We start from the raw sequence: 25,882 nt of genomic DNA, 5'->3' as shown, positions 1-25,882 counted from the left end.
CATTAAAATACAAATAACCAGCTGTCTTTCACAACACCTTAACAAGTGCAGCTTACCAAAATATCATTGCTAAGTTTAACATGCTTAACTATAACAACATATAAGAGCATAATTTATTTATTTTTTATTTATTAGCAGACGCCCTTATCCAGGGCGACTTACAATTGTTACAAGATATCACATTATACAGATATCACATTATTTTTACATACAATTACCCATTTATACAGTTGGGTTTTTATTGGAAAAATCTAGGTAAAGTATCTTGCTCAAGGGTACAACAGCAGTGTCCCCCACTGGGGATTGAACCCACAACCCTCCGGTCAAGAGTCCAGAGCCTTAACCACTACTCCACACTGCTGCCCTATCCATCTTAGCCATAGATCTGTACTTTTCCACCAGTTGAACATTAACCCAGTCATTTAAATGTGTGTCATGTTCAGTTGTATTAGTTAACCAATATACATGTGCATTGGAAGAACTAAGTACATGGAATAAGGTAGTTTATTTATCAGGGGAATTTCACTCCCCTTTCTGGATATTGCCATCCAATCGTTTAGAAATAAAACAAACATCAATGTTTCTGTAAGTTACATTTCATTTATTGCAAATGTATTTATACAAAAATATTTATTTTTAAACACAGGTCTATATTTATATTATATATATATATATATATATATATATATAAGTAATTTTTTTCTACCACAGCAAAATATTATTCAAACTTCAAAATAAAGACTATGCCTCAATATATCCGGTATTTCAGACACAAATAACCCAGATGTAAAATGTTTAGAGAACGTGACAAAAAAAAAAATATATCTGATTCTCTCAAGCAAAAGTCGCTGAATGTTAACTAAATGTTTGCTAGCATAAGGCAACTTAAAACGAACAATTCTTATGCTACTAAAAAGACTGCACCAAATCTGGCATAGATCACTGTTGCAATTATGCTCATTGATTAAGCTAATTGCAATTGACCTCTGACTAAAGTTTTCAGAAACTGGAATACAGGTTTACTGCAAAGGAAAAATGACATGCAGCTAAAAATAGCATTTACAAGATTTTGGTTATAATAGTACATCTGTATATTTAGAAACATTTTTTTTTAATAAAATTACACCCAGTTCCTTAGCATAGCTCAGCCTCTTGCATTTCCCCCAGCATTCTGGAATCCTGCATGAGAGTCTAAAAAGCAGCAACAAATAAAAAAGTGTCTTATTGAAACGGACAGGCATGGAATCACCATGCCACTCCGGTCTCTTGGCTCGATGGCACCGTTTCAGTATAATTGGTTGTTTAACTGGCGCAGCACCCCGACCACAATCTCCCGGAGAGTCTGGAAGAAAAAGAAAGGAATTATTAAATAAATATTAGTTTTACCAGCTTTTGTTACAATCCAAACTAGTTTTCTAGCACAGGCTGAAATGTCTGTCGACATGACTTAGCTTCTCATCGTTTTACTTTCTCTGGATTGAGTTTTTTGAAGTTAATCCGGTAACACTTTAAAACAATGGAAGCAAATTCGTGATGAATCCCGGCCACCGGAATATCTTCTGCACTTCCTTCATTCTGAATTCAGCCCTGTTAATTGTGGATTTCATTACCTGTATTAATTCCATGTTTCTTTGTAACAAATGATGTTGATCACATTGCCAGAGCAATAATTATTGGGTTAAACTCCATTTATACAGTTGGATTTTACTGGAGCAATCTAGGTAAAGTACCTTGCTCAAGGGTACAGCAGCAGCCCCATGACCCTCAAGAGTCCAGAGCCCTAACCACTACTCCACACTGCTGCCCCCTGCTTGATAGCGTTACCGTTCATCCTAAACAGCCATGTAGCAAAATCTCAAACTGCTGAATATCTGTGCGTGTTCTGGCCACAGTGCTCTGGAGTACCCTGCTTTACCTGGGGCTTGCAGTGTTCCTCAGTCCAGCTGAAGACACAGGCAGAGAGCTCCTGGAAGCTCGTCACAGAGATGGTGGAACTGAAGGACTGAAACAGGGAGTCCATGATGTTCTGGAAAATGCTGAACTTCACCTGGTCCGACACCTGATCCTTCCCCTGGTGGGGATTATTCTGGTGGGCTTTCACAATCTGCTCGTAATTACTGTGAGACAAGAAAAATGAACAATGGTGTTAGAAGGTTCTCCAGATGTGTAGGTACTGTACGGGCACCTCCACTGGATACTATAATTTAAGGGTGACGTACGCTAAAGACAGCCATCTCCCAACATACCCAGATTGCCAACAGTAAAGTTTCACTGCAACTAGATAAGTGCTTCTCTATATAAAGGTAAAGAGTGAGCACTGAGTACAGTTACCTCCAGTATATAGACATTCATTGATCGCCTTATATATGGTTTGCAAACACATGGTTCCTTATGAAAGGCATGCGAGCTGTATAAAAACAATGGGCATCTCTGAGCAAAAGAGATTACTACAAACTAATGATGTAATTCGAAGCCACTGAGTCATTATGCATTTGGGCAATATTAATAAAAGTCTGACACAGTCTACCAGGTTATGGCCAAGGCTGTGGCCTCAGAAGATAGGGAGTTTTACTTTCTGCCAAACTGTTTCTCAATAAAAGGGTGGGATGCACCATGTGCTCAATACAGATAAACTAGTCTTACGTTTTCATAATCTTCAATGCCATAACATCCTTCCGAAGAGTGGCGACATCCTCTTCCTGTTTTTTCTTCTCTTTGTGTAAAAACTGGATGTAGTCAATAGCTGTATTGACACATAAAAAACAAGAGTAAGTGAAACCACTGAACCTAAATCCAATCAGCTAAAATAAAAATGTCCCCATCGATGACTCACTTTTCTGTAAGACAGTGGCTTTGCTTATTTTCTGGGAAACGATAGAGCAATCTTGTTGCTGGCACGTTGGAACTATCGCCTGTAAATCATCATAGCCTTTCTGAAAATACAAATGAAGGGGAGACAAATTGTGTTTAACTCGCCTGGGTTCAACCATTTAATACTGGAGAGCAATCAGATACCACAGTTTTATCTGCATAGAATCCCGTGGCAATATACACATCTATGGCAGAGTATTCATCATACAGGAAAGAAGCTGGATGTAATTAAATACTGCCTGACATCATTAAGCACTTGCAGGCACCCCCTGTGCCTCCCACACTACTAGACCTCACTGCACCTTGATAGCATTTCGTCTTTTCTGCTCCGACTGACTATGCGCCTGCCTCCGTCGGTCTTTGTAGGACTCCTTGTAGGACGTTTCGTGCTGGTAATCGCTGTCTTCATCATCTGCAGTTGGAGAACAATCATTGTCTGTCATGCAATCAGCTACAAAGGGGGGACAACACAGACGTAGCAAATCACAACTTCTGAGTGAGAAAGTGACAGCGTCAATGCAGAAAAGCTAAAACAGCTTAGGCAGGGCAGTGCAGTAGTAATGGATGAGTAACATGTTATTGTCTCTGGTGAGACATTTGCAATCCTTGGATATAGGTGTTTTTCTAGCACACCTCCACTAGGATCCCCTAACAGTCCACTATTAAATTAGAACCTCAATATTACTTCCGAGGGACATGCGTTCAACAGCGATGATTTCCAAGTTTCTCTGCCGATGCAATTTAATTTTATTCTCGAGGCCCTGTTGAAATAAAACCATGCATATATTTTTGGCGAATGCAAACAACCCCTCTCAGTTTTGTTGTATTTTTTTCTGTTTTTCCCCCATTGTTTTAGCTTTGCAAGGCAAGTGAGAAAGTGATCAGCTGTGTTAATATTATCCAACACCAAGCTAAAAATAGCCCTAATGAAGCAGTGGAAAAAGGCACAGGGTGCTTACCCAGGTGTATAATCAAATAAGTGCAGCCTTTTTCCTATATAGGCAAACATTTACAATCAGAGGAACTAGCATCAGAAAAAGCATTTCAGCTAAAGACGGTGTGGGCTTTTCACAATGTCAGTGATTTACCTGTGTTGGGTACAGAGGAAGCACTTGTAGATCCAATGCTGTTAGCTCTGGAGACTAGACTCCCTTTCCTAGTGCTGTCTGCAAAGAAAGCTGCAGCACAATAAATAATTTTAATAAACACAGACTAGTATGGCATTCCCATGGATAAATACAGTAAAGTTTAAAAAAATATATATATAGTTTAGAGTTACCAAGTGACAAATGTTAAAACTATCCCAAAAATGCAGGAGATAATATATATGTTTTAACATCGATTACTAACATTGAAGATTCCCCTACCTCCATTTACAAATACATGTTGCAGTCGTTTTAAAAATTTTTAAAAAAAATAACAAATAAACAACACTTTAAGAGACAGATATCTCAATTGGCAACTGATACCCCATATTTACAATTTCAAAAGGTTTATTCTTAAAGCTTAAGTGTTTAGGACAACCCCAGAAGCATATAAACCAATCCAGAAATATCAACAGTAAATATAACACACATTTGTGCGATCTGACAGTGCACATCCATTTTTCTAAGAAATAGAGCAAAAATGCTGTGCTAGTACAATTTCCTGCAACCTAATGCAGCCTAAATGAAGTGTGAATTACTGAGAGAAATGCTGGCTTAGGTCTATAATAAAAATTACAAAAGAAAACACAGTCTTGCATTAGTTCCCATTTACTGGTATTTTCAATTAATTCAGAAATGATCCAGCGTACCCCTATATTCCTGTAACAGTAAAAAGCCTAATTCTTACCCATGTTGTTTGCCAAATCACTGAGAAGCCGAGAGCTACCGCATGTCAACAGGCAGATGGTAAGCTGCTCTTGTCAAATTGAGGAAGATGACAAGCTATAAATAAACACAGTACACTCACTTGGGTCAAATCCGTTGTCACTGCAGGTTGGGTCACTCTGATTCATTTTTACAGCAACAGTTTCAGTTTGAAAGGGAAGGAAATAAGACTATGTTAAACCAATACCTTGAATAACCATGTTATTCACAGGCTGCAGTTTCCAATTTCCCAGCAAACGTCCACATCATATTACATTTTTTTTTCAAATTACACTCAGAATTGGGGCAATTATTAATTGTTACAAAGCATGTCTATTGTGGCATATTTAGCTCCCCTTAGTTGCTATTAACCTGATACATTAAATACATTAGCCACGGTCTTATTAAACCCATAGTGAAACCAGGAATGGATCAAACAGCTATGTAATGAGAGTTTTATTTCCACCAATGGCACTCGTATTAATGACTTCGTGTTAAATTAAACGCAAATCGGCATGCGCCAGTGTAACAATACCTTATGTAAAAATGATATTATATTTTAAATAATACACAGTATTTTGGAAACTCAACAGCTAAAGCCGACCACTGCTGTTTGGTTGAGCCACTGTGCAACCAAAAAAAGGAGTCGTTAGCATTTTCCGGTCATGCCGACCACTGCATCATTTCCACTCCGGTAGAAATGTAGAGCACGCATTTCAAAATCTTTCTAAAATGTTCGTCGTTACTTTTGGTTGTTCTTCAATCGCTTTTGCTTACTTTGTTCCAGGGATCTTGAGGCGTAGAGGGCTCCTTCATCTTGAAAAATAGACCCCGGCATCACGAGATGTTGGGTGGGGGACGTCACGCTACCGCAGCGCCGCCTGTTGGAGACAAACGGTAAGCGCTTTATACCTAACAAACCAGGCTAAAGTATTTATGGCAAAAACATTATGGCAAAATCAACGAGAGTGTGGTAAATCATATATAAAGCCGCGGTAAAGCACTGTGAGTATACGAAGAAAGTATTTTTACAATTTGTATATCAGCTGTTCTTACCAGAAATTACAACGGTCGACCACACGGGGGCAGCAGATCGTCGGAAATAAAAATAAACCAAAATGTTCAAATTAAGCTGATAAAGCAGGTCAATAAATGTACAGTACATAGGGTCGTTATGGTAAACAGGCAAGACTGGTTAACAATTATTCCTTTACAGCTGGTGTCCAGGGAGCATTCATCGTTTCAGTGCCACATTTTAACCTCTGGCTATATTATTGGTACATATTACTGGCTATATTATTGGTACATATTACTGGCTATATTATTGGTACATATTACTGGCTATATTATTGGTACTGACCACTCACTTTTCAGTTACAAGCTGTGAAAAGTGGAGAAAACAGCCTTGACAATCTCTAAAAAAAAAATAATAAATAAATAAAATGGGACATTTTAGAAATAATGTCCTTGTGTTAGCAAGCGCACACTATTCTGTAATACTGTTTTTGTTCATGTTTTTACGTTTTGTTTAACTAAACAGTATCTCTTTTTAAAGTAGTTCTTTTTCCCATTCTGTAGTGTGTAGGTATATTGGTCCCTATTCGCAAAGCTGTAACGCAACATAATTACAGACCTCTTTGCTGGTTGTAAAACAAAGCCTAGGGGTGACCCAGCTGTTTCCTGTTCTATCAGCCGGAAAAGTCCCAAGTCATTTAATCAGAAACCAATTACCATCAATAAGGATGCAGTTAACAATTCATTGCTCCATCGGTTCAAGATCCCATTCATTTTAAACGAGGAGCCCGTAACAGAGGCTTGGTAGGTCTTTTCCATCTATATAATTGGCTAAAATAATTGGTTATTTTAAAAATGTATTTTTTTTTAAAGAACAGTTATATCAGCAAAGTAACAAATTATCTACAAATTATTAACATTAGGAAAGGTGAACAGGGTTTTAAAAGGCAAACACGTGGCTGTTTATTTATTTCACTTGCTGAGATGGTGCAATCAATCTTACTTCTGATGTTTTACTGTCAGTTGCTCTGGTTTCCCCAAACATTGTGGATTGAGATTCTTAATCCTGAGAACATTTTCTTGAGTCAACTACAATGACCTGGGGCTCCAGAGATGTTCCTATGTGCTTGGGGAGTGGTAGTCTAGCACCATGTTACAAGATGAGCAACTCGATCCCTGATTACAAACTCAACTACACATTGTTCACTATGAGCTATAGAGTACACATAAATGACATTTGTTTAGCATCCTCTTTCTGTATGTTCTTTGTAAAAAGATGCAACATTAATATTGATAAGTGTTTATGAGGTATTAAATTCAGTACTTTATATATAGAAACTTATCCTAGCTTTTAGTGTCACAGGTTTGACACAGGTTAGGTATTTTATAATTGGAATGTGGTGAATATATTCTGCCTTAGTCAAGGCGATTCCTTCTGGACAATATACAGAAACTGCACACTTGCGTTGTTTTTTCTACAGTAATACCAATGATCACCATTTAGTGATTTTAATCTTACCATAGCAATGACTTTGGGTCAGAGTTGTCCAATTGGGTTTATAGGTAAATACTTTAAGACCTGAGTGGGCGTTTAATTGGTTCAAGTAAATTATTTAAAGCATGGTTGAAATGGAAGGATAATGTTACCCATCCATGGTACATAGATGGAAGTTAGGTTTAATGTTATATCGAGACCATTCAAACATGTTCCAGTATTAACTGTGGTAATAGAAGGTTCCAAAATGGCACACCCTCCCTCAGTGTATTATCTGCAGGACTTCACCAGTATGTGGCTCAGTTTAGCATATTACAGGAAGGAAGAAACATACCATCTGTGTTTCCTGGATATGCACTGCCAATTGTTCTCAAAGTTAAATATCCTGCTGTATCTTTGAGTTCTGTTGTTACTTTCACAGAGATCCCACCCCCCTGTATCTATATACTGTAATAAACTCCTTTGGGACCAGTGACAAATATATCTGAAGTTACACACCTTGGAGGCTGTATTTCGGGATCTGATTGCTGTTGCTATAGAAACATGATACTGATTGAAAGATGGGGGAGGGTTGAAGCTTCAAAGGGTTTTTGTTTGTCTTCTCCTGAAAGGAAGATTCGAACAGTCCCTCCCACAGCCTTTCTGCAAATAAATTGGGAATTGGAAAAAGAGACTCAAATGCAAGGACTTTTAAAAGTTTATAAAACATCCAGAGAAGTTCTGAACAGTTACAAATTAAATACATACCCATAAACATCAGAATATATACAGAAGGTGTCAGACCACTCAACAATACATACATTTTTGGTCATTCACTCAGAATACATTTCAAATAAATACATCTACAATTGTGCCCAAGACTTTAAAACATCTTAAATAACTAAAATATCATATTATATATATATATTATATATATCTATATATATATATATACACACACATACATTTTTTTTAAATAACAAACATCATCTAAATATTTGCTATTTTAAATACAGATTTTATATATATATATATATATATATATATATATATATATATATATATATATATATATTTCTATGGTTACAGCGTTTCCATTGCACATATTTACATCATAATAATAATAATAATAATAATAATAATAATAATAATAATAATAATAATAAATAGCAGGAATGAATTTGGTCCAGCAGACAAGGTGGACTAAAAAAAAATAAGAAACAAGTCTTCAGTAAAGTTAAAAAGAGAAGCATGTGTCACTGTGCAATTCGTGTCACACTGCCCTCCGTCTTCGTACAGCGTTCTCTTCACACTCCTGAATCACAGCCTGTGGTCCGTACATCCTCGCCGCTCGCTTCTCAAAAGCAGTCACCATCTGCTTCACCACATCATTAAAGAATACAGTGGCTATCTGGGAATGTAGCAAGGATCTGAACTCAAATGAAACCTGAAGAAAAAAAAAAAAAAACATTATATATATATATATATATATATATATATATATATATATATATATATATATATATATATATATTGATTTACAAAAAAGTTTGTATTTTTAAAAACTTTTTTTTTTTTAAATCAATCAACTGAAACCTTCTGTGTTTGATCTTTAATTTTAAAACTGAAAATTGTAATTGCTTTTCAGTGAAATACATAAAGTTACTGTATTGCAAATGTTAAAATAATTTAACATTCTGATTACGCTTTCCTGTTAAATTACAATCCGTTATTTATTATTTTTTTTTTAATTTACAATAGACTTCAGCTTTAAAAGGTTAATGTTTACTTTGTATTTCACCATTTAACGCTAGAACCGCCGCGGTTACAAAACTGTAAAAACGAAAGGCGTTTTTTAATTTAAAACGAAGGTAACATGCTTTCTTTTGCTTGTGTGTCACTCGGTGCAGCACAGAATCCAGGTTGAGCTGCTGCTTTGTAGTTTTCTGATTGAAATGTTTCTGCCGAAGCGCTGTAACGGTACTTCTTGATTCGTTACTGTAACTGTGTGCTGTGCCTTTTGAATTTTAAACATGCCTAATTCTAAAACGTATTATATTGCTTGTTATTTTGCCCCTGTCTTGAGTCAACGTCCCCTCCCCCATTTTTGCCTTAATGTCAACTCTATGCCCCGGGAGCATTGACTCGTCAGAAGCCGGTATATTTTTATATATTTTTTTATTTTTTGGATTAAATAGGGTCAAGGAAAGTGAACCTTATTTGACAGATGGTACCCTGAGTAAGGCTGGTTCATTTAAATTAAACTGATTTGGCATTTTGCAAACTTTCACGTTAGCCCTGCTAGGCACCTCAAATCAACAGCAGCACATTTTGTTTCTGGGATAAAAGCTAAAAATAAATAAATAAAATAAATATCAGACTGGGTTCGGAGACAATTTGTTTAAATTTCAAATAAGTTTACTAAACAGCCGTGTGTTTGAAATCTGTTCACGGCTGCCATATATTTAAATGTAACCCCTACTTACATAATGAACACACGGGGATATGTTTTAATACTTACATAAAAATGTAAAGTGCAGGTCTCTGGTTGAGCAGGCGCTCCAGGGCTGAATCTCCAGACAGTCTCCAAGTGATTGAAGAGCGAGCAATTCTTACATACCGCCTGCAATGAAAAATACAGATACCACTGTCACTTCTGGCTTGAGCAAAAACACACACACACACACACAAAACACATTCCTTCCATCAGCAAGATGTTAAAAAGCACATCTTGATTTTCATCGAGGCTTTAACCCCATGTACAAGCATATCCCACCAATATATTACTGAATTACTGTGCTTGGTTATCTCTCCTGTTCCCAAAATTCACTAATAAGCCGTTTCCTATGTTTACCATAGAACAAGAGTGAAAGGCTGTGGTGGGATCCAATCGCTTAAACCACAGATATGCAGCATAGTAACAGAAAAACAAAACTACAAGACTCAAAATAAACAATTCCTAGTTCATCTAGATCAGAAACTCTAAGAATTTTGGTTTTATTGTTTGAATCTCGACCCCAGCCCCCGTTTGTCCTGCAACAGGATTTCAGCCGGGACTTTAACGTACCCTGACTTGGTGTTGTGGGATCACAGTGACCTCAGAAGTGTAGCGTTCCACAATGGGAGGGAAGCCGACCTCCAGCTGTGCCTTGGTCACCTGGTTCCGTTGGGAGATGATTTTTGAACTCTTGCACCAGGGGACGAACTGCTGATAGTTCTCCACATTGGCGACCACATTGTACATCTGTTCAGTGGAATATCTAGAGAGGAGAGGAAATAAGATACATTTAATGCAATGCAACTGCAGTTGCTGGGAACCGGATGTACAGCTATGCATCACCTAGAAGAGTGAATCACACTGAAGAATGAAAGTGCTACAGAACCCCCTGCAGTGGTGGGGGCGTGGCCTCTGGACTCTGTGTGTATGTGTTGTATTGTTTGTTCCTGTTCTGAGTGACAGGCAGACCTTTGGAAGAAGGAACATGAGAAATCGCATTGGCACTTGCGTAGTACCATCGGCAACAGCCAGATAGGGATCGAGAAATGTATTGGAACAACACCGGAACAAATATTAACATGAGAAAACCCATTGAACCCTGGGTATAAAAAGGCCAGTATTATTAATAACGCAATAAACAACGAATAATAATAATAATAATAATAATAATAATGAGTTGTATTGAACTGTCCAATCAGAGAGATGGATGATTAGCTGATTCACGTTTGAGTGTTTATGACAAGCGATCTAAGAGGAGTACTCAGCGGACTGACAGAGTAAGTTAAGTACGTAACACATATCTAGATTTTAATAATTTGTTTAAAATAAATTTGTGTTTTATATCTCATTAAATATTTTATATAGCCATGCCGTCAATAGAAATACATTTTTAAATATATGCCTATTTTCTGAAACCGGACTTCCTGTATAGTTTTTATGAATGAGATGAGTAAGCGAGTGAGTGACTACTCAGGTAGGCAGGTCAAACAAGCTCTATTGAATCGTAGCTCTGTCTCCACCCCTTTGTGATTCATTTTGGACTTTGACGAGGCATTGCTGGGCTTTTTGCCCAGTTTTGGGGTTTGCCCTAAACATTATTTATTTATTTCTTAGCTGACGCCCTTATCCAGGGCGACTGACAATTGTTTCAAGATATCACAATATTTTTACATACAATTACCCATTTATACAGTTGGGTTTTTACTGGAGCAATCTAGGTAAAGTACCTTGCTCAAGGGTACAGCAGCAGTGTCCCCACCGGGGACTGAACCCACGACCCTCCGATCAAGAGTCCAGAGCCCTAACCACTACTCCACACTGCTGCTAAACATACATACATACATACATATAGATAGATATATAACACACACACACATATATATATATATATATATATATATATATATATATATATATATATTAAAAATGGACTGGAGAGGAGGGCGATAGTAGAAAACTATTGACCTGAGGGAAGACTGTTGTTACCGACAGGGGGCTGTAATGCCTGAAGCGAGGTAACAACACTCTTCCCGAGGGACATTTCATTGTCCACTGTGAGCTGTGTCTGCAGTACATATTTAATATATGAGTCAGTCAAAATAAGTGAGGCAAGAATGGATAGTAAATATGGCTTCATACACTGTAAAGCCATAAATATTTGTGAGCCTTTAATTATGCGTTTTTCACGTATGAAAGTAATTTTTGAAACAGGTAAAAATGAGAGCTTGCTAGCTAGCTAGCAGCCTTCTAAGAAGTGGCAGCAGTGATGTGGTTCACACCTACCCCAGCAGCTTTGATTCAGAATACTCAATTTTCTTGCTGCCCATGAAGGGGGCCGCGATGTGGATGAATGACCGGCGCGTCTGAAAGGTGCCTGCGCCAGGGGTGAGCTGAGGCTGCCGGGCACATTGGGGGGCGAGGATACCACAGGAACTCAGAACCCTACAGAAACAAGAGGGGGAAATCAATGCATTAGAAATACTGTACATGTAAAGGATCATGAAGTAAAACATTATAACGATTCATGTTAGGATGAAAAACGGCATTGTATTATATATATATATATATATATATATATATATATATATATATATATATATATATATATACTTTTTTTTTTTTAAACTAGTTGCTTATTGTTGCTGCAGGTAGGGGTGGGGTTCTCTGTAGGACGCACACTGTCTGTAGAAATAGCCGGACTGCCAAAAACGCTTTCCAATAAAGAATGCAGCAAACACACGGAAGTCACAAATGTTTGGATTGCGGAACCAACATCGTACCATATCTTGTTAAACACCACAACCCTGATTGCGGTGGAAACTAGGCAGGGGAGTATCTGTTGCATAACCATAGTTTCCAGCCCTCCGGTCTGTGAGTCAGCCCCTCACACCGTCGCCTGGGGATGAAACTTTATCTACCGCACACACGTGACTCGGGCTTCAGAAGGAACTTGTTGCTATCGTAACGTAATGCCGGGCCTCCCAACATTCTACATCAATCTAGTGACAATGGAGCTAATCTGCGTGGGGGGGGGGAAGCGGTTATCAGAGCGATTTGCAACTACGCCAACAATCTCTTCCAAAAACAAAAGAAAAACGCATGTGTTAAATACCCATTGTGAAAACAACCGATTCTGTTATCTACTATCTCAACGTGGGAACCCACGCTTTGAAAGTGTAGGAAATGCACGGCTAGCGCTTGGTGCTGGGCAGTTTTAAAAGAGAATGATTTTTTTTTTGTTTTGCTATGCCATGCGAACGACGTAACGACGATGTATTTGTAATTGTGTCCGCGTACTTACTTGCAAAGTGCAAATCACTGATCTAGTAAGGTTTTCTGGTCTCGTGCTGTGACATCTGTTACATTACACACACGTTACTGTGTTACCATCAAACACTGATAAGCCTTCGCATTTTAGAAAGTTGGTGTGACAATCCAGTAGGACTAGCGCCGGCGAATTAAAGCTGCTTTTTTTAAAAAAATCACATCAATGTAAAACAGACCACGCCTTCAATTTCCCCCGATGGAGCCTCTCCAAACACACCCCTGACTGACATTCCTTTCTATTACGCTAAGAGTGAGGGGGTGGGCAATTTACATACCGCTAATTCTTTACTCAACCTTTTTAGACCAGATATTTCAAGTACAAAAACATAGCATACTAACGTTTAGACCACTGATTAGCGTGTCTTACTTGAATGTTAACTTTCTTTTGTATTATATTACCGTATCACACATTTACATACAAATATTACTTATAACTCAATTAATTGTATTAAAACTCAGTTGTATTGACATAGCAAAGTTTGCATCCTAAAATTGCAAAACACATGTGTTTCGGATATATTAAAATTGCAAACACAATTGCCTAGCTAATATAATGTGCTCCGTATTCCGGTTTCGGTTCAACAAAGCAAATATGCCATCAACGTGTTCAGTCTGTGGACTGTAGCGTACAGCAAATCTGTCTCGGCTAAGCAAGATTTCTCACCTGATGTCATTCCTCGTTTGAGTCCCTAATACTCTGGATGAATGTAGTTCCGTCAAATCCAACAGAGCCTTGAATATGGGTGCTGTTTTCTTTGCCATTTATCACTTTTAACTTTCTTTCAGTTCAGCCTTTTCTTCCACGCAGACTGTGTGAATTATGCTAGGAAATTCCCTATATAAGGCAAAGGACTGGTAGGCTTATGACGTCATCAGTAGGCGGAGTTCTGTGAAGGAGGCTCGATTTCGGGGGCGTTTCCATTATAGTCAGTCTGAAGTTCAATGACCAGGGCTCTACCCATTTCAAGGTCCTGAAAAATGAGACACGGACCGTGAAATCTGGTCTGTTTTGTGTACTTTTTACCTGGTACCAAAATCCAATTAAGTTATATGTACCGTTAGAGGTTCCTGGCGCGAATATTAGCTTGTTTCAATTTAAAAGAGAAAGCTAATCGCGAACTGGACAGGATTTCTTGATCGACAGCTGACAGCAGCCATTAAATGGGCTCTACTCACTGGTAGACATGGGCATCCGGGGCGGTATGACCTATGGATCTGAGTGGTAGTGGTAGAACCGTTTGGCTAGTGAAATTAGACCTTGTTTTAAAGCGAGTGTCCAAATAAATCAAACAATTGCAACACTCAGTACTGCAGCGGATCGTGCAAACGAATTTGGAAGCCATATGTATACAAAGTAGTAGTTATGAGCAGAAAAAATACATTAAAAGCAACCGCAGGACCATTTCAGAATAGTTTTTGATATGCGGAGTGCGGGTCCAGACCCGGAACCTCTTGCACTAAAGCATAGCGCCGATACAGTTGTGCGAAAAAGCCGGATCCTTTGCAAGGAGCGTTTATCGGGCTCATGTGCCACTGTGTGATTACGTCACCAACCAGCCCTGCTGCTGCCTTCCCCCCCGTGCTCGCTACAAGAGCTATCCGCTGAATTTCAGTTTCATTTTATTTGAGCGTTTCTATTTTGCTAGTCACATGCAAAATATAATCCAAGTATAAATGTTAACAAAAACAATAGCCAAGCCTAATTTATTGTGTACACGTTCTCATTTACGTTTTAAATAGTTCAGTATAGATTATACTTGAAAATACGGTTGTTAGATATTTGTAATGTAATGCTTATTTTGTAAAGCAAAAAAAAAAATCCTGGAACTGGTTCCAAAATTGTTGAATAAACTGATACCAGACACATCAGGACTCGGAGTTCACTTGCTGTCTGTTTCCTAGGAACAAATAATTACCACCGCCTCACAATAAAACACTGGTGTGATGCCTGTCTGTATTGTATCAGCCACCAGAAACCCACAGAAACCAAAATGGAGGCTGGCTTTTATGCATTTCTTACTAACTTCCTTCCATGTTCTTGTTTTGTCCATGGGTAGTGCATCCTCTTTGTAGGCCCACTTTTGCTAATTTAGCAATTTTGCACATCATTTTGTGTATGCTGTTTAGCATTATGAGATGTGATAAATATTAAAAGGTCATTATTTATAGGTGGAATTCACATTAAAAATAAAATATGGATGCCAAATCGAAAATATTACCTTCAAATTAGCAAACTTGCAAATAGAATTTGAAACACGTGAAATAAGGTCAGCAGTGTGGAGTAGTGGTTAGGGCTCTGGACTCTTGACTCGAGGGTTGTGGGTTCAATCCCAGATGGGGGACACTGCTGCTGTACCCTTGAGCAAGGTACTTTACCTAGATTGCTCCAGTAAAAACCCAACTGTATAAATGGGTAATTGTGTGTAAAAAAATAATGTAATTGTATGTAAAAATAATGTGATATCTTGTAACAATTGTAAGTCGCCCTGGATAAGGGCGTCTGCTAAGAAATAAATAATAATAAATATGTATGTGGCAGCAGACACCTGCATTTCAGCAAATATAAAATCCTATGGAAGTTCCATTTAAGGTGAAACAGCTTTCATAGTTTATTATCCAATATCTGGCTGTCAACTGTAGGTAGGCAACAATTTCCATCTTATAGACCCTTTCTATGTAATTGCATGCTGACCTCTAGGATGACCATGAAAATGACAAGCATTTCACCCAACATGCTGTGTGAAATTTTAAATAAATCAACTGAAAGATACAATAATCAATTAGACCCTGGCTGTCTCTACTTTTAGCCTTGCTATATCCCACATGTAGTGTTACTAACATCAGTGTTGGTATCAGTTTAAGAAATACTAAAAGGAGCACAAATTCAGTGGCAAACAAACTCTGTTTGTTTCCTGCTTCTGGTTCCTTGAAAGCAGTGTTTTCTTTGGTGGGTTTCAATTTTCACCAGTCTCATCATTTTCCACTTGGTTATGAAAGAAAACAGCGACAGGTGTAGATTTCACAGAACCCAGCCACCACCGGAAAACAAAAGAGAGCGAAACAAAGTGAAACAACTGGAATGGGTGCCTGCCACAGACTGGACTGTGCGACCTGCCCACAGGACAGGTCAGTAGCCATCAAAAACCCCACCACTGGAACTACAGACTAAACTGCCAAACCACCAGCTGCGTTTATATTATTATTTAAAAAGAGCTGAGTATATTGGTGAAACTAGCAAATCAGTAGCCATCATATTTGCACGACATAAATATGATTGCGAACACTGCCACTCTCTTCCTACTCGTTTCATTACATTTTAATCAACACGACCACAATTTCAAACGACATAGTATATATCCACAGCTCTTAAAGAATGAGAGCGGTGAGCAAAAAGCCCTATCTTAACTAGTAACTGACAGCCCATTTGGAATGAACAAAATAACACCACTGTACCAGAAAATACTTCCCACTGAAGACCTCGTTATATATTTCTTCCTGTACTTTTTTGCGACTCACACCTCAGCCAGCTTAATGTCCCATTTGAGGGTAGTTCGCACACACACACGCCTATTTTAATGTGACCAGTAAGAGACCATTCAAAGGTCTATCAAGTCCACTATACAAAATACTAGACTGTATACAGCAAATCTCCTGCGGTAACAGCATTTGAAGGCACTTCTAGTCAAAATGTTTGTCATTCAATTTTAGTTTATTTTATTATTTTCTGATAGCAGTTTGCAATCCCAAGAGGTCACCAGAAGCAAAACTACTCTGTGCAAGAAGTCAAAGGGTTAAGAGGTTATTGCCCAACAACAATACTATAAATGTACAATTGTGGCAGACACTTCTATTGCACTGGATGAATGCGTAACTGTTTACTGGAAGCAGTTATGCAATTGGAGTACGTTGAAATGTATATTTAGATCAGATATCAGGAACAAGACTAAGGTCAGGGTTGTCACATTAGGATCACCTGATAGTATTTCCAAATTAACTAAAATGATGAACTAAAAGTCTTCTACAACCCAATGGGAATTTTGAGATATTATCTATCTATCTATCTATCAATCAACCAATCATGTTAAAAAAAAACTAAATACAAATGCCTTTTATAGATGTATGGAACTTGTATTGTGTACATGGTTTTCAATATGTTGTATATTCATTGAAAAGTAATGTATCTTATTTTTAAAGTTCAGCTGATTGATTCTCAGTACTGTTTCTACTTGCAGACAGTGCTATTATGACACAATCTCATGAGTGACTGTACAAATAACCCCACACTTCACCTCTTGGTGTCCTGGTTATTTCTTATAATCCATGTGTCCTGTGGTGTGCAATCTATTTATAGTCATGAAGCACAATGCTAAAGTCCGCTTCAGAAGTGCAAATGTCATGACAATATCTTTCTGTACCAGATGTACCAAAAAAAAAAAAAAATTCTAGGAAAAAAAAACCTTGCTCAACATAGCAGATCAGTTAACTGGGTCCCAATATCTTTCTCCATATAAGACAATTAAATATTACATTAAATTAGTTACAGTAGGGATGTCCTTTTGAAAAGTTAAGGTACATGAGTTAAATATTTAAGATTTAAACTCTTGCGTGTTGTGAAACGGTGGAGATAATTTGTTTAAACTGATGTCAAGACCATCATGGTTCAAACATCAACCAAAAGTCCATTAAACTGAAGGTAGCATTACCATCTGCCAGACAGCTTTTACAATTACAAGTACAGTACAGTGAGCCTACTATATGTAAAGCAGCTTACAAACATATCCTAATTACATAGTGAAGTTTATTTCCCCACAAAAAAAAGTGTTTTCAATTTTACTGGAAGAAATTCAGGATCAGGAGAAACTCGGTAGACTTAAGTAACCTACATGTATCATAATGTAATCATATACAAAACATTAGCATCTCAATGCAGCTTATTAGTACACATGGTTCTCATAAACAGTAGATTGCAGGGTTTGAAAGGCGCCAGTCCCCTCGCACAGTCTGTCAGTACTGCGTAGAATTCCGAGATAAGGATGTGAGCGGAAGTTCTGAAGTACGGTTCTAAGTTGGGTTGCAGCAAGAACTGAAGAACTGGCATTACAATAGCAACTGAAGCCCCCAAATGAAAGAGCTTTTTTTCCGAGACACTGCATTGCTGGTATGTTATGAAACCTTGGGGCGCATTCAGTTGAGCTAAACAGTATAAATATTAAACCAAACCTGTCATTTTACTTAAAATACACTTGAGACTCATTTGCGAGACGTTGATTTAAACTACGGCAGTATTTAGATACTCTGCTGTTCCGATCAGTAAAACAGACAACCTAAAATCTTGTTGTGATTGGCATTAAAACTAATTTTGTGGATGTCCTTCCAAGTGGAGTACTATTTGTAACTGGCTTGAAAGTGGTATCAGGTTTGTATCCTTGTGTGCAACAAGCAGATGCCTTGAGCATACGATAGTATCAGACTAAATAGCAGATAAGAATAAATAAAGCAGGGGTGGGGCTGTAGTTAGATAAGGCTTAGCTTACAAACTGTTTTAGATTTACCAATCGCACAAACATTATGTTTGGTTTAACCTACCCGAAAACCCAAAAGCTTTTAAAAGTATTTTATTTTTTTAAACTGTTGCTTTTACAACAAAGGCACACTAGCTAATGTAATGCACATTTTAATTTGATTTACATGTTGTCTGGCTAGATTGGCATGACGTTGATCTGCGGGGTACATATTGTGTATATTCTGAAAATTACCAGTCATATTTTCCATTAGTGGCACTACATACGAGGAACCAACATATACAATCATTCATAATTACTGTACCTGAATCATTTTTATTTACTATACTGATAAAAAAAAAGTTTGTATAATTTCTGAACTTTTACTAAAGCTGACCAATCAAGGTTAATGATTTCTTCTTTTGCTTATTCTCTCTTGAAGAAGATCCCAGGCTTTCTGAACCTGCAACAAAACAAACAAGCAAAATAATGTGACCCGAATAAAAACAGCTCATTACACTGAGGTTATGAATATATTGTGGACTGATGTAGGGACAGTATATAGTCCTGAATAACTGTGTACATTTTGTGACATTTTAGCTAATCCAATAAAAAAAAATACTGTTTTTTGCTGCACTGTTTTCAGGCACACGTCAGGGAAAATTGATGTCAACCCCTCAACAATGCATTTCATTAACATTGCAACAAGTCCTAGAACACAGGGACTTTCCAAATAAGTTTATCCAGACAACAAAATACTTCCTAACAGGATGTCCTTACTTTCTAACAGCAAGCAGATGATTCGTGTGCCTGACGGAAACTGAGCAGGGTCACTAAGCTTACTTGACAGTCCAGTTTGTTTAGATTCCTCAAAGGCAGTTTTAGCTGTAGGGTCACAAGATTCCTCCCCTTGAAAGCGGTGCCACTCTGCTACTCTGAGAGTCAAACAGACATGCCCCCCTGCAGCAGCAGGTGGTTATAAACAACCCAATTCAAGGGATTTCAGCTCCATTTCTTGTTTAACACCCACATAGGCTCTGTATGGTTGTTTCTGTGTCGCGGGGCACTGCATATTTAAGTCAAAACCCACCCTGTGTCAGCAGTGATGTGTTCTCACCTGTCTCTGTGTTATTTCAGGCTCCCACAGGGTACACAGGACCACATTAGCGTGCTCCACTCGCTGGGAGTTGGTCCATTGGTTAGCCAGTCTTTTCTTTGCATCCTCCTCGGCCACACCATCTCTGTTCATTATACGAGTCACTGCCTGAGGACAGGCAAGCCAGATAGAGAGAGAATATTTAAAATACAAAAATTAGAAGAATCAATTTGAAAAATAGGCTTTTAAATCTGCATGCTTGAAGCTGAAGTGTTCTCCCTTTACACCCAAAATATAAGTGGTGTCGGTCAACAACATTCTTCTCGGATTCAGCCTTCCGAGACCTGTTTGTTATACCAAACTTACCAATATTTGTTTTTAAAACCACATAAAGAACAGCACCTTATTTTTTAATTTGATTTTTTTTTTTTTTTTATCTAAACTGCAAGGTAAGCAATGTATTTTGAGTCTACCAAGTCTGATGTTCGTTAATAAGGGTGCCTTAGTAAAATGAAGGAGGAAGATCTCAACAGTAACATGAATTCTTAAATGGGTTCATTAGAAAAATATTAAATGGTAGATTATGATAAGCTGTGTGGAAGTTTGTGTAAATGCACCAAGACGTCAAAAAGGAAGAAACTAAAGTAGCAGACGCACAATATGCCCACCTCAGCAACCTGGGAAGCATACCTCTGTCTCAGGAATAATGGTCACCCAGACTTCATGAACCATGTCTGTCCAGCCTGCCTCCAGAAGGACTGCTGCATCCACCACACACACCGTCTTGCCTGAGGAAACAAAACAAAACCGAATGATTTCATGCAACATCATTAAGATCAAACCGTTCTCAAATATGCTCCACCCTGACCATGACTGAAGCATTCTCAGACAAGGATTCAATCGCTTTTTACTCATGCTCTATGTTCTTAGCAGACACTAAGAAAAACATTACACTGTTATCATTATAAATACTGCTGGTGAGCATAACAATATTACATACCGTCAGCTGCTGCCTCGCTTATCTGTTTTTTGGTGAGGTTGACTATTTCCGGCCATACGATATCGGTAAGGCATTTCAGCTTCTCCTACAAAACAGTGAAGAAACAGCTTAGCGCTTTTAATTCTATAGCCATGCCATACTAGGCTATCATATAACCCTGCTGAGGCTGCTTATAACACAACCGAGGAATGCATTACAGTGACTGTATGATCTCAACGTATTATCCGTGACCATGACAGAAAAGGGTTAAACCTAAAAGCTTAACATAATGAATAATGATTGCCTATGACATTTACCTTATTTTCAAATACTTTTCTGCCAAGTAGCTTTCTGTTGATTGTCCCATCTTCATTCAAAATGTCTGAAAGGGTATTAGAGAGGCAGTCATTTCACTGCATTTTTAATGCATGCAGTAAAGTCAGTAAGTTCGATAAATCACCCCATGGGGTGTGGTAAACGCCAATGGGATTAATACAGAGTGAAACAGCAGCGGTAATTACATTTTAGATCATTAAAATAGACCCCACTGTTTGCGATTGATAATGAAATGGCCTAAATGCCCAGTGTACAGTACCCGCTCCAAACTCCTGGACCACTTTGTGATAGGCAGGACCACCCTGCTTATAGGTCTCGTGCCCCAGTCTGTCACTGTCTATGCACGCCGCTCCCAGTCCCTCCAGACGCTTGGCAACAGAAGACTTGCCACTCCCACTGCCTCCTGTCAGACCGATCACGTAGGGGAGCGCCGGGATATTTAGGTTTTCCTAAAGAAGTAACATTTTGAAAATCACAGAGTGTATGAAAGATCAATCAATCAATCAATCAATTAATGTCGAGGGTGTTCTTATCCTCTGTGCAAACGTCAAGTAACAAAAGATCAATTTGTATGTTATGGGTTATGAGAACATTACAGTATAAAGGTACAGTAATAAAAATGAACACAGTTAAATTATTATGCTCTTATTTTTGGTCTGTTAAAATCTGAAATAATAACTTTCCTACCTTATTATTAAAGAGGTAGGCTTCTTCTCTCACTATGATTCATCTCTCCTAATTAATTTAACAGGAAGACTTCACTGTGCTCCAGATTAAAAAGAGCAGTAAAAAGCTGTCCTTGGAGCAGAGAAGAGAGGCCATTCAAGCAAAAACAAGGACAGAAATAGGGTAAAAGCCATCAGATAGTTATTGATTGTCTTACTCAGAATCACAGGCTGTTGTCTGGACAGAAAAGGGGAATATATGTTTTCAATTTGGTAAACAGGTGGTCAAAGAGGTGCTTATTTGTCAAATTCGTATGCCTTTTCCTGTTTTATTTCCACGACATTCAACTTACAGTAGGACTATCAGTTCATAAAGTAGGTTATCCATATCAAAAAGAGGGTTCAAATGGGAATATGCCATAGTTATAGTACAGGATATAGACAGATTTTTAATTTTAAAAAAAACTATATGAACATAATTTAAATCTATTATTTAATATCATGTAATCAAAGAAACTACAAAATGATATTTCAAAAGTCTACCATAATAGTAGTACAGTATTTCATGTTAAATTTAGAAATGTCACATTTTTCTATTTTCAGTCAGTTTTTCATTAGGTATATGCAACACTACAAAGCGGTATGTAATTCAATATGTTAACATTACTTAGCAGGTTTAATTCGACTTCATGAAGCAAAATGAGTTCATTCTATAGGGTGATGCAAAACTTTTGGCCACAGCTGTACAGTACAGCATACTAAGGGATATTACATCTTTGCTGCTCAATGGCAGACGTCTTTTGTTTAAGGGTGCCTGCAAAGTGTGAACTGCCTAATAATCACAAGTGATTTTCCCTGGTAAGTGTAAATGTGAAAATCTGCACTGTTCTTCACTAGCTATTCGCTTCTCTACTGCAACTGTGGTATTTCGGTAATGAAGACTCCTTAAAAACTAGCAAGTTATGTACTCCCACATCAGCAATCATAAAATGTCTTTCTACAAGAGAATAAACAAAAAATATTTCAGCACAGTGAATAAACAAATTGTTTTTGTTAAGGACCAGGCCAGTGTAATAAAGTTACACTCCCCTTTATTTTTCCACTTTGTGGTTTTTCTGTTTCAGGGTATTGCAAGAAACATCTTAACACACTGAAGTCAATACAGTGTATCCTTAGCGCTGTTCCCTTTTCTAATTAAACATTCGTCTTTCAGAAAAAACTTTGGTTCTCTGAAAATGACTGTGTTATCAAGTACAGCTTCCTGAAAATAAACAACATTCTTACCCAAATAATAAACTGTTCAAAGTTCAGGATACAAGTTTGTGCTTCTGCGACATAAATGAACTTTAGACTGGTAAGGCAGGTCTCCAGACCTCAGTTTGGCAGCTATTTACATACAGACTCCAACCTATCAGTTCAACACAAATAACAACATTAGGAATTCCAAATGATTTGGTTGACTTTACTTCATACCATCTACATTTTTTTTAATATTTGACTTCTTCCGTGTGCGATATCCCATTATGCATGTTCTTGATCTTTCTCTAGCGCTTTTTCTGCTTAGGTCATTATCTACCATTAACTATCCCTGCAAAAATGTACTTATTTTAAGAGAAAACAAGTCTGAAGTGAGGAGACCAAAGCTTGATAGGTCTTACAGTGTTGTGTGTTATATGGGGTGCATATGAACGAAAACTCCAAGGTGAAAAACTATGTGGTAATTTCACTTTTTGATGTGAGCAATGGTCTACTGAGGGCTCAGCTGAGACCCACAGCAGTTACCTGGTCTTACCTGTGGCGGTTGCAGCAGTGACCCAAGCAGACGGAACCTTAGGCTGGAAGAGCTGATCTTCTCCTCTTCAATATCGGTGTGGTGGGCGTCTTTAATCAACTGGATCTCGTGCAGGAATAGTTCTGGGAGACCCTGCAACAACAGACACATGTTTATATTTTTGGGCGACAGCGAGCGAATCAATCACTGATTCCCAAGTTTGCTCATACTGGGAGCAAAACTACAGCGGTTACATTTTCCAGCCTCTTCTTGTTCACGGCGTCCCCTCCTTTCCGCGTTTCCTCGCTGACCACAATGCATTGGAGGTGGGGGTCTGTGATGGAGGGGCCGTAGGGGTCCGAAAGGGGCACGATCTCGTAGCGGAGAGACGGCTTGATGTCCTGCAGTAGCTCCCGGAGCTTCTTCACCCGCACAGAGTAGGGCTGGATCAACTCCTTCAGCATCTTATCTACAAGAGACAAGCAAACACCACAAGACACAGCGAGCAAAATAGTCTTCAGCAACATGGATGGAAATGAGCCTCCTATTGCACAGCAGATTCACCCATTCCAGGTTTTATTACGAGCCACAGTGATTAGCCACAGTGTGTATAGGTGTCTTATTAAACTCAGGAATGGATCAAACTGCTATGCAATGGGAGTCTCATCTCCAGCCCTGTATTTAGTAAAGTCACTCTACCACTGAATTGCCTGCGGCAGCACTTTCATCCGCCACTAAAGTAGATTGCTTACTTTTCAATAAATCATGATCCGAAACGCCGATCAGGAAGCGCTCATCTGCCAGCAGACAAGAGACACCGAGGAGAATCTGATGAGCGCCGTGCAGCCTGTCAAAGGTTCCTCCGACCACCACGTCGCTGTATGTCTTCAGGGCTGGGGAGCTGTCGGAGCTCCCCCCCTCTGCCGCAGGTTCTAACCCCGGAGCCAGCAGCACCGTCGCCAGGTTGGGCTTGCAAACGTAACAGCCGGCAGCATACTTTCCCAGGCACTGCTTTGCTAGGTTCATCTGGCTTGAATCCGACACGCCGTAGTCCGTCAGGACCACCTCTGGGGTTTGGGACAGGGTCTGAGCGGAGGGAAAGGGGTTGTGAGACAGGCTATGGGCTCTTATGTTGGTTAGGAGAACCCTGATGTCCAAGTGGCTGCACACGTCCGCGGCTTTGGAGTAGAGTCTTGTTATGAGGCTGGTGACGTCACGCGTTGCCGGGATGTAGACAGGCCTGGTCTGGGCTGCACTGGAGAGGTTCAGCCCCGGGTGTAAGTGAACGTACAGCGTACGCTCTACTATTTGGGCAGCGGACGTCAAGACAGGTGCGATCCGCAGAGGCAGAGTGTTCAGTGGAGATGTGAGGACCAGGACACCAGTGCTAAACATGGTCATGTTGGGGTGATAGGCGTCCTGTTTCTACCTGTGGAAAAGAACAAAGATTTTACTATTTTTTTGTTTAAAACTATATATATACATATATATATATATATATATATATATATATATATATATATATATATATATATATATCAATGATATGGTGCGTTGATGTGGTAAACTTACTTTCTAATCAGCCTGTATATTTAATGATACATTTCCCATATTAAACCCATCTTTTGGTCCCTTTGGGTAGGTTTTGAAGAGCACTTAGTTCAATGCTTTTGTCATTATCAGAAACCTTGACATGGGTCTTTAAACATACTGCGGATACACTTCAAACCGATCACACAGTATGATATGCAATAATAATATGAAATCTAGTTTTTAAGTTAATTACTAGTAGTGGTATTATTGTACATGTTATGTAAAATAATGTTTAATGTAAAGGCCTCTAGACTCGAGATATTGAAGCAAAAGTTAAGTTGGTATGTTCATGGGAGCACATCGTTGCTTTATCAGTCATGACGACAAAATCATAAAAAAAATATAACGAAGGGCTGCTTTTTAATCCCTCTACCAAACATTTTATGACGATGTGTAAAAACACGCGTAACCACAACCACTTCTCTGTTACTGTTTTATTCTGGGAGTACAGTACCAAACATTTATTAAAATCAACACAATAAATATTAAACACAAAGTTACGCCGTCATGTCGGCAAGTCAAAGTCCTGGTAGAAAACACGCTTACCATAGACAGTAAACGATGACAACAAACACACAAACCCAGAAACACAGAACATAATGACAGTTTTTTTTGTTTGTTTTTTTTGTTTTCATTGAATAAGTAACACAAACTTTCTGTATTTGCAAGGTAACCGTATAATTATGCATTTACTGTACCGTAATATAGCAATTCTAACTTATCGCGATTTTAATATGTATTATTATTATTATATTACTCGATTTTACACAACTCCGAGTCACCTACCGGTTAAGTAACCACCTGACTGAACACCGCGAACTCATTGGCTGAGCCCTCTCATCACATGCTTGGGAAAAGCGCACGACCTTTGGGGGCTAAGGCTCATGGGAAGTGTAGTTGTATTTTAT

At 38.5% G+C, this 25,882-nt stretch overlaps 3 protein-coding genes across 11 annotated transcripts; all 3 read right to left on the bottom strand.

The window, feature by feature from the left end:
- Positions 1–111: 111 nt before the first annotated feature.
- Positions 112–8,243, bottom strand: mlx (MAX dimerization protein MLX). 4 transcript variants are annotated; one of them, XM_034055512.3, is made up of 9 exons: positions 7,729–8,243; positions 5,499–5,602; positions 4,825–4,861; positions 3,960–4,049; positions 3,174–3,283; positions 2,834–2,933; positions 2,644–2,743; positions 1,916–2,117; positions 112–1,342 (listed from the first exon to the last, which is right to left on the bottom strand). In XM_034055512.3, the coding sequence occupies exons 2-9, from the start codon at positions 5,535–5,537 to the stop codon at positions 1,286–1,288; spliced, it is 735 nt and encodes a 244-aa protein (XP_033911403.2). In that variant the 5' UTR covers positions 5,538–5,602; positions 7,729–8,243; the 3' UTR covers positions 112–1,285. The 4 variants fall into 4 exon arrangements, with proteins under 4 accessions (XP_033911403.2, XP_033911404.2, XP_058862585.1 ...); XM_034055513.3 differs by lacking the exon at positions 4,825–4,861 and having other exon boundaries at positions 3,960–4,037; XM_059006602.1 differs by lacking the exons at positions 4,825–4,861; positions 7,729–8,243 and adding an exon at positions 5,778–6,122 and having other exon boundaries at positions 3,960–4,037.
- A 30-nt stretch (positions 8,244–8,273) lies between these two features.
- Positions 8,274–13,900, bottom strand: si:ch73-141c7.1 (coenzyme Q-binding protein COQ10 homolog, mitochondrial). 3 transcript variants are annotated; one of them, XM_059006605.1, is made up of 5 exons: positions 13,698–13,900; positions 11,990–12,148; positions 10,367–10,469; positions 9,731–9,832; positions 8,274–8,656 (listed from the first exon to the last, which is right to left on the bottom strand). In XM_059006605.1, exons 1-5 carry the CDS (start codon positions 13,793–13,795, stop codon positions 8,483–8,485), a joined length of 636 nt encoding a protein of 211 aa, XP_058862588.1. In that variant the 5' UTR covers positions 13,796–13,900; the 3' UTR covers positions 8,274–8,482. The 3 variants fall into 3 exon arrangements, with proteins under 3 accessions (XP_058862588.1, XP_033911715.3, XP_058862587.1); XM_034055824.3 differs by having other exon boundaries at positions 10,277–10,469; positions 13,698–13,896; XM_059006604.1 differs by lacking the exon at positions 13,698–13,900 and adding an exon at positions 12,487–12,669 and having other exon boundaries at positions 10,277–10,469.
- A 4,732-nt stretch (positions 13,901–18,632) lies between these two features.
- On the bottom strand, positions 18,633–25,834 carry coasy (CoA synthase). 4 transcript variants are annotated; one of them, XM_034055404.3, is made up of 10 exons: positions 25,761–25,834; positions 24,134–24,810; positions 23,636–23,850; positions 23,403–23,534; positions 21,205–21,394; positions 20,927–20,991; positions 20,631–20,715; positions 20,321–20,418; positions 19,652–19,798; positions 18,633–18,997 (listed from the first exon to the last, which is right to left on the bottom strand). In XM_034055404.3, exons 2-10 carry the CDS (start codon positions 24,780–24,782, stop codon positions 18,941–18,943), a joined length of 1,638 nt encoding a protein of 545 aa, XP_033911295.3. In that variant the 5' UTR covers positions 24,783–24,810; positions 25,761–25,834; the 3' UTR covers positions 18,633–18,940. The 4 variants fall into 4 exon arrangements, with proteins under 4 accessions (XP_033911295.3, XP_033911297.3, XP_033911296.3 ...); XM_034055406.3 differs by lacking the exon at positions 25,761–25,834 and adding an exon at positions 25,521–25,634; XM_034055405.3 differs by lacking the exon at positions 25,761–25,834 and adding an exon at positions 24,954–25,122.
- Positions 25,835–25,882: the final 48 nt, after the last annotated feature.

This window comes from Acipenser ruthenus, chromosome 33 (assembly GCF_902713425.1).
Source record: "Acipenser ruthenus chromosome 33, fAciRut3.2 maternal haplotype, whole genome shotgun sequence".
Taxonomy (NCBI): Eukaryota; Metazoa; Chordata; class Actinopteri; order Acipenseriformes; family Acipenseridae; genus Acipenser; species Acipenser ruthenus.
The sequence above is the reverse complement of the archived record's forward strand: the minus strand, read 5'-3'. Positions and strand labels throughout refer to the sequence as shown.

Excerpts from the sequence above, each read along its gene's own strand:
- mlx (XM_034055512.3), bottom strand. The coding sequence starts at position 5,537 with ATGAAGGAGCCCTCTACGCCTCAAGATCCCTGGAACAAA. Across the intron at positions 4,050-4,824 it reads TGACAACGGATTTGACCCAA|CTTTCTTTGCAGACAGCACT; the intron begins GTGAGTGTACTG and ends ATTGTGCTGCAG. Across the intron at positions 2,118-2,643 it reads GCATTGAAGATTATGAAAAC|TAATTACGAGCAGATTGTGA; the intron begins GTAAGACTAGTT and ends CTTGTCTCACAG.
- coasy (XM_034055404.3), bottom strand. The coding sequence starts at position 24,782 with ATGACCATGTTTAGCACTGGTGTCCTGGTCCTCACATCTCCACTGAAC. Across the intron at positions 21,395-23,402 it reads CACTGCTGCAACCGCCACAG|GAAAACCTAAATATCCCGGC; the intron begins GTAAGACCAGGT and ends TTACTTCTTTAG. Across the intron at positions 19,799-20,320 it reads CCATTATTCCTGAGACAGAG|GCAGTGACTCGTATAATGAA; the intron begins GTATGCTTCCCA and ends GCCTGTCCTCAG.
- si:ch73-141c7.1 (XM_034055824.3), bottom strand. The coding sequence starts at position 13,795 with ATGGCAAAGAAAACAGCACCCATATTCAAGGCTCTGTTGGATTTGACG. Across the intron at positions 12,149-13,697 it reads CAAACGAGGAATGACATCAG|GGTTCTGAGTTCCTGTGGTA; the intron begins GTGAGAAATCTT and ends TTGTTTCTGTAG. Across the intron at positions 8,657-9,730 it reads CCTGCACTTTACATTTTTAT|GTTTCATTTGAGTTCAGATC; the intron begins GTAAGTATTAAA and ends TTTTTTCTTCAG.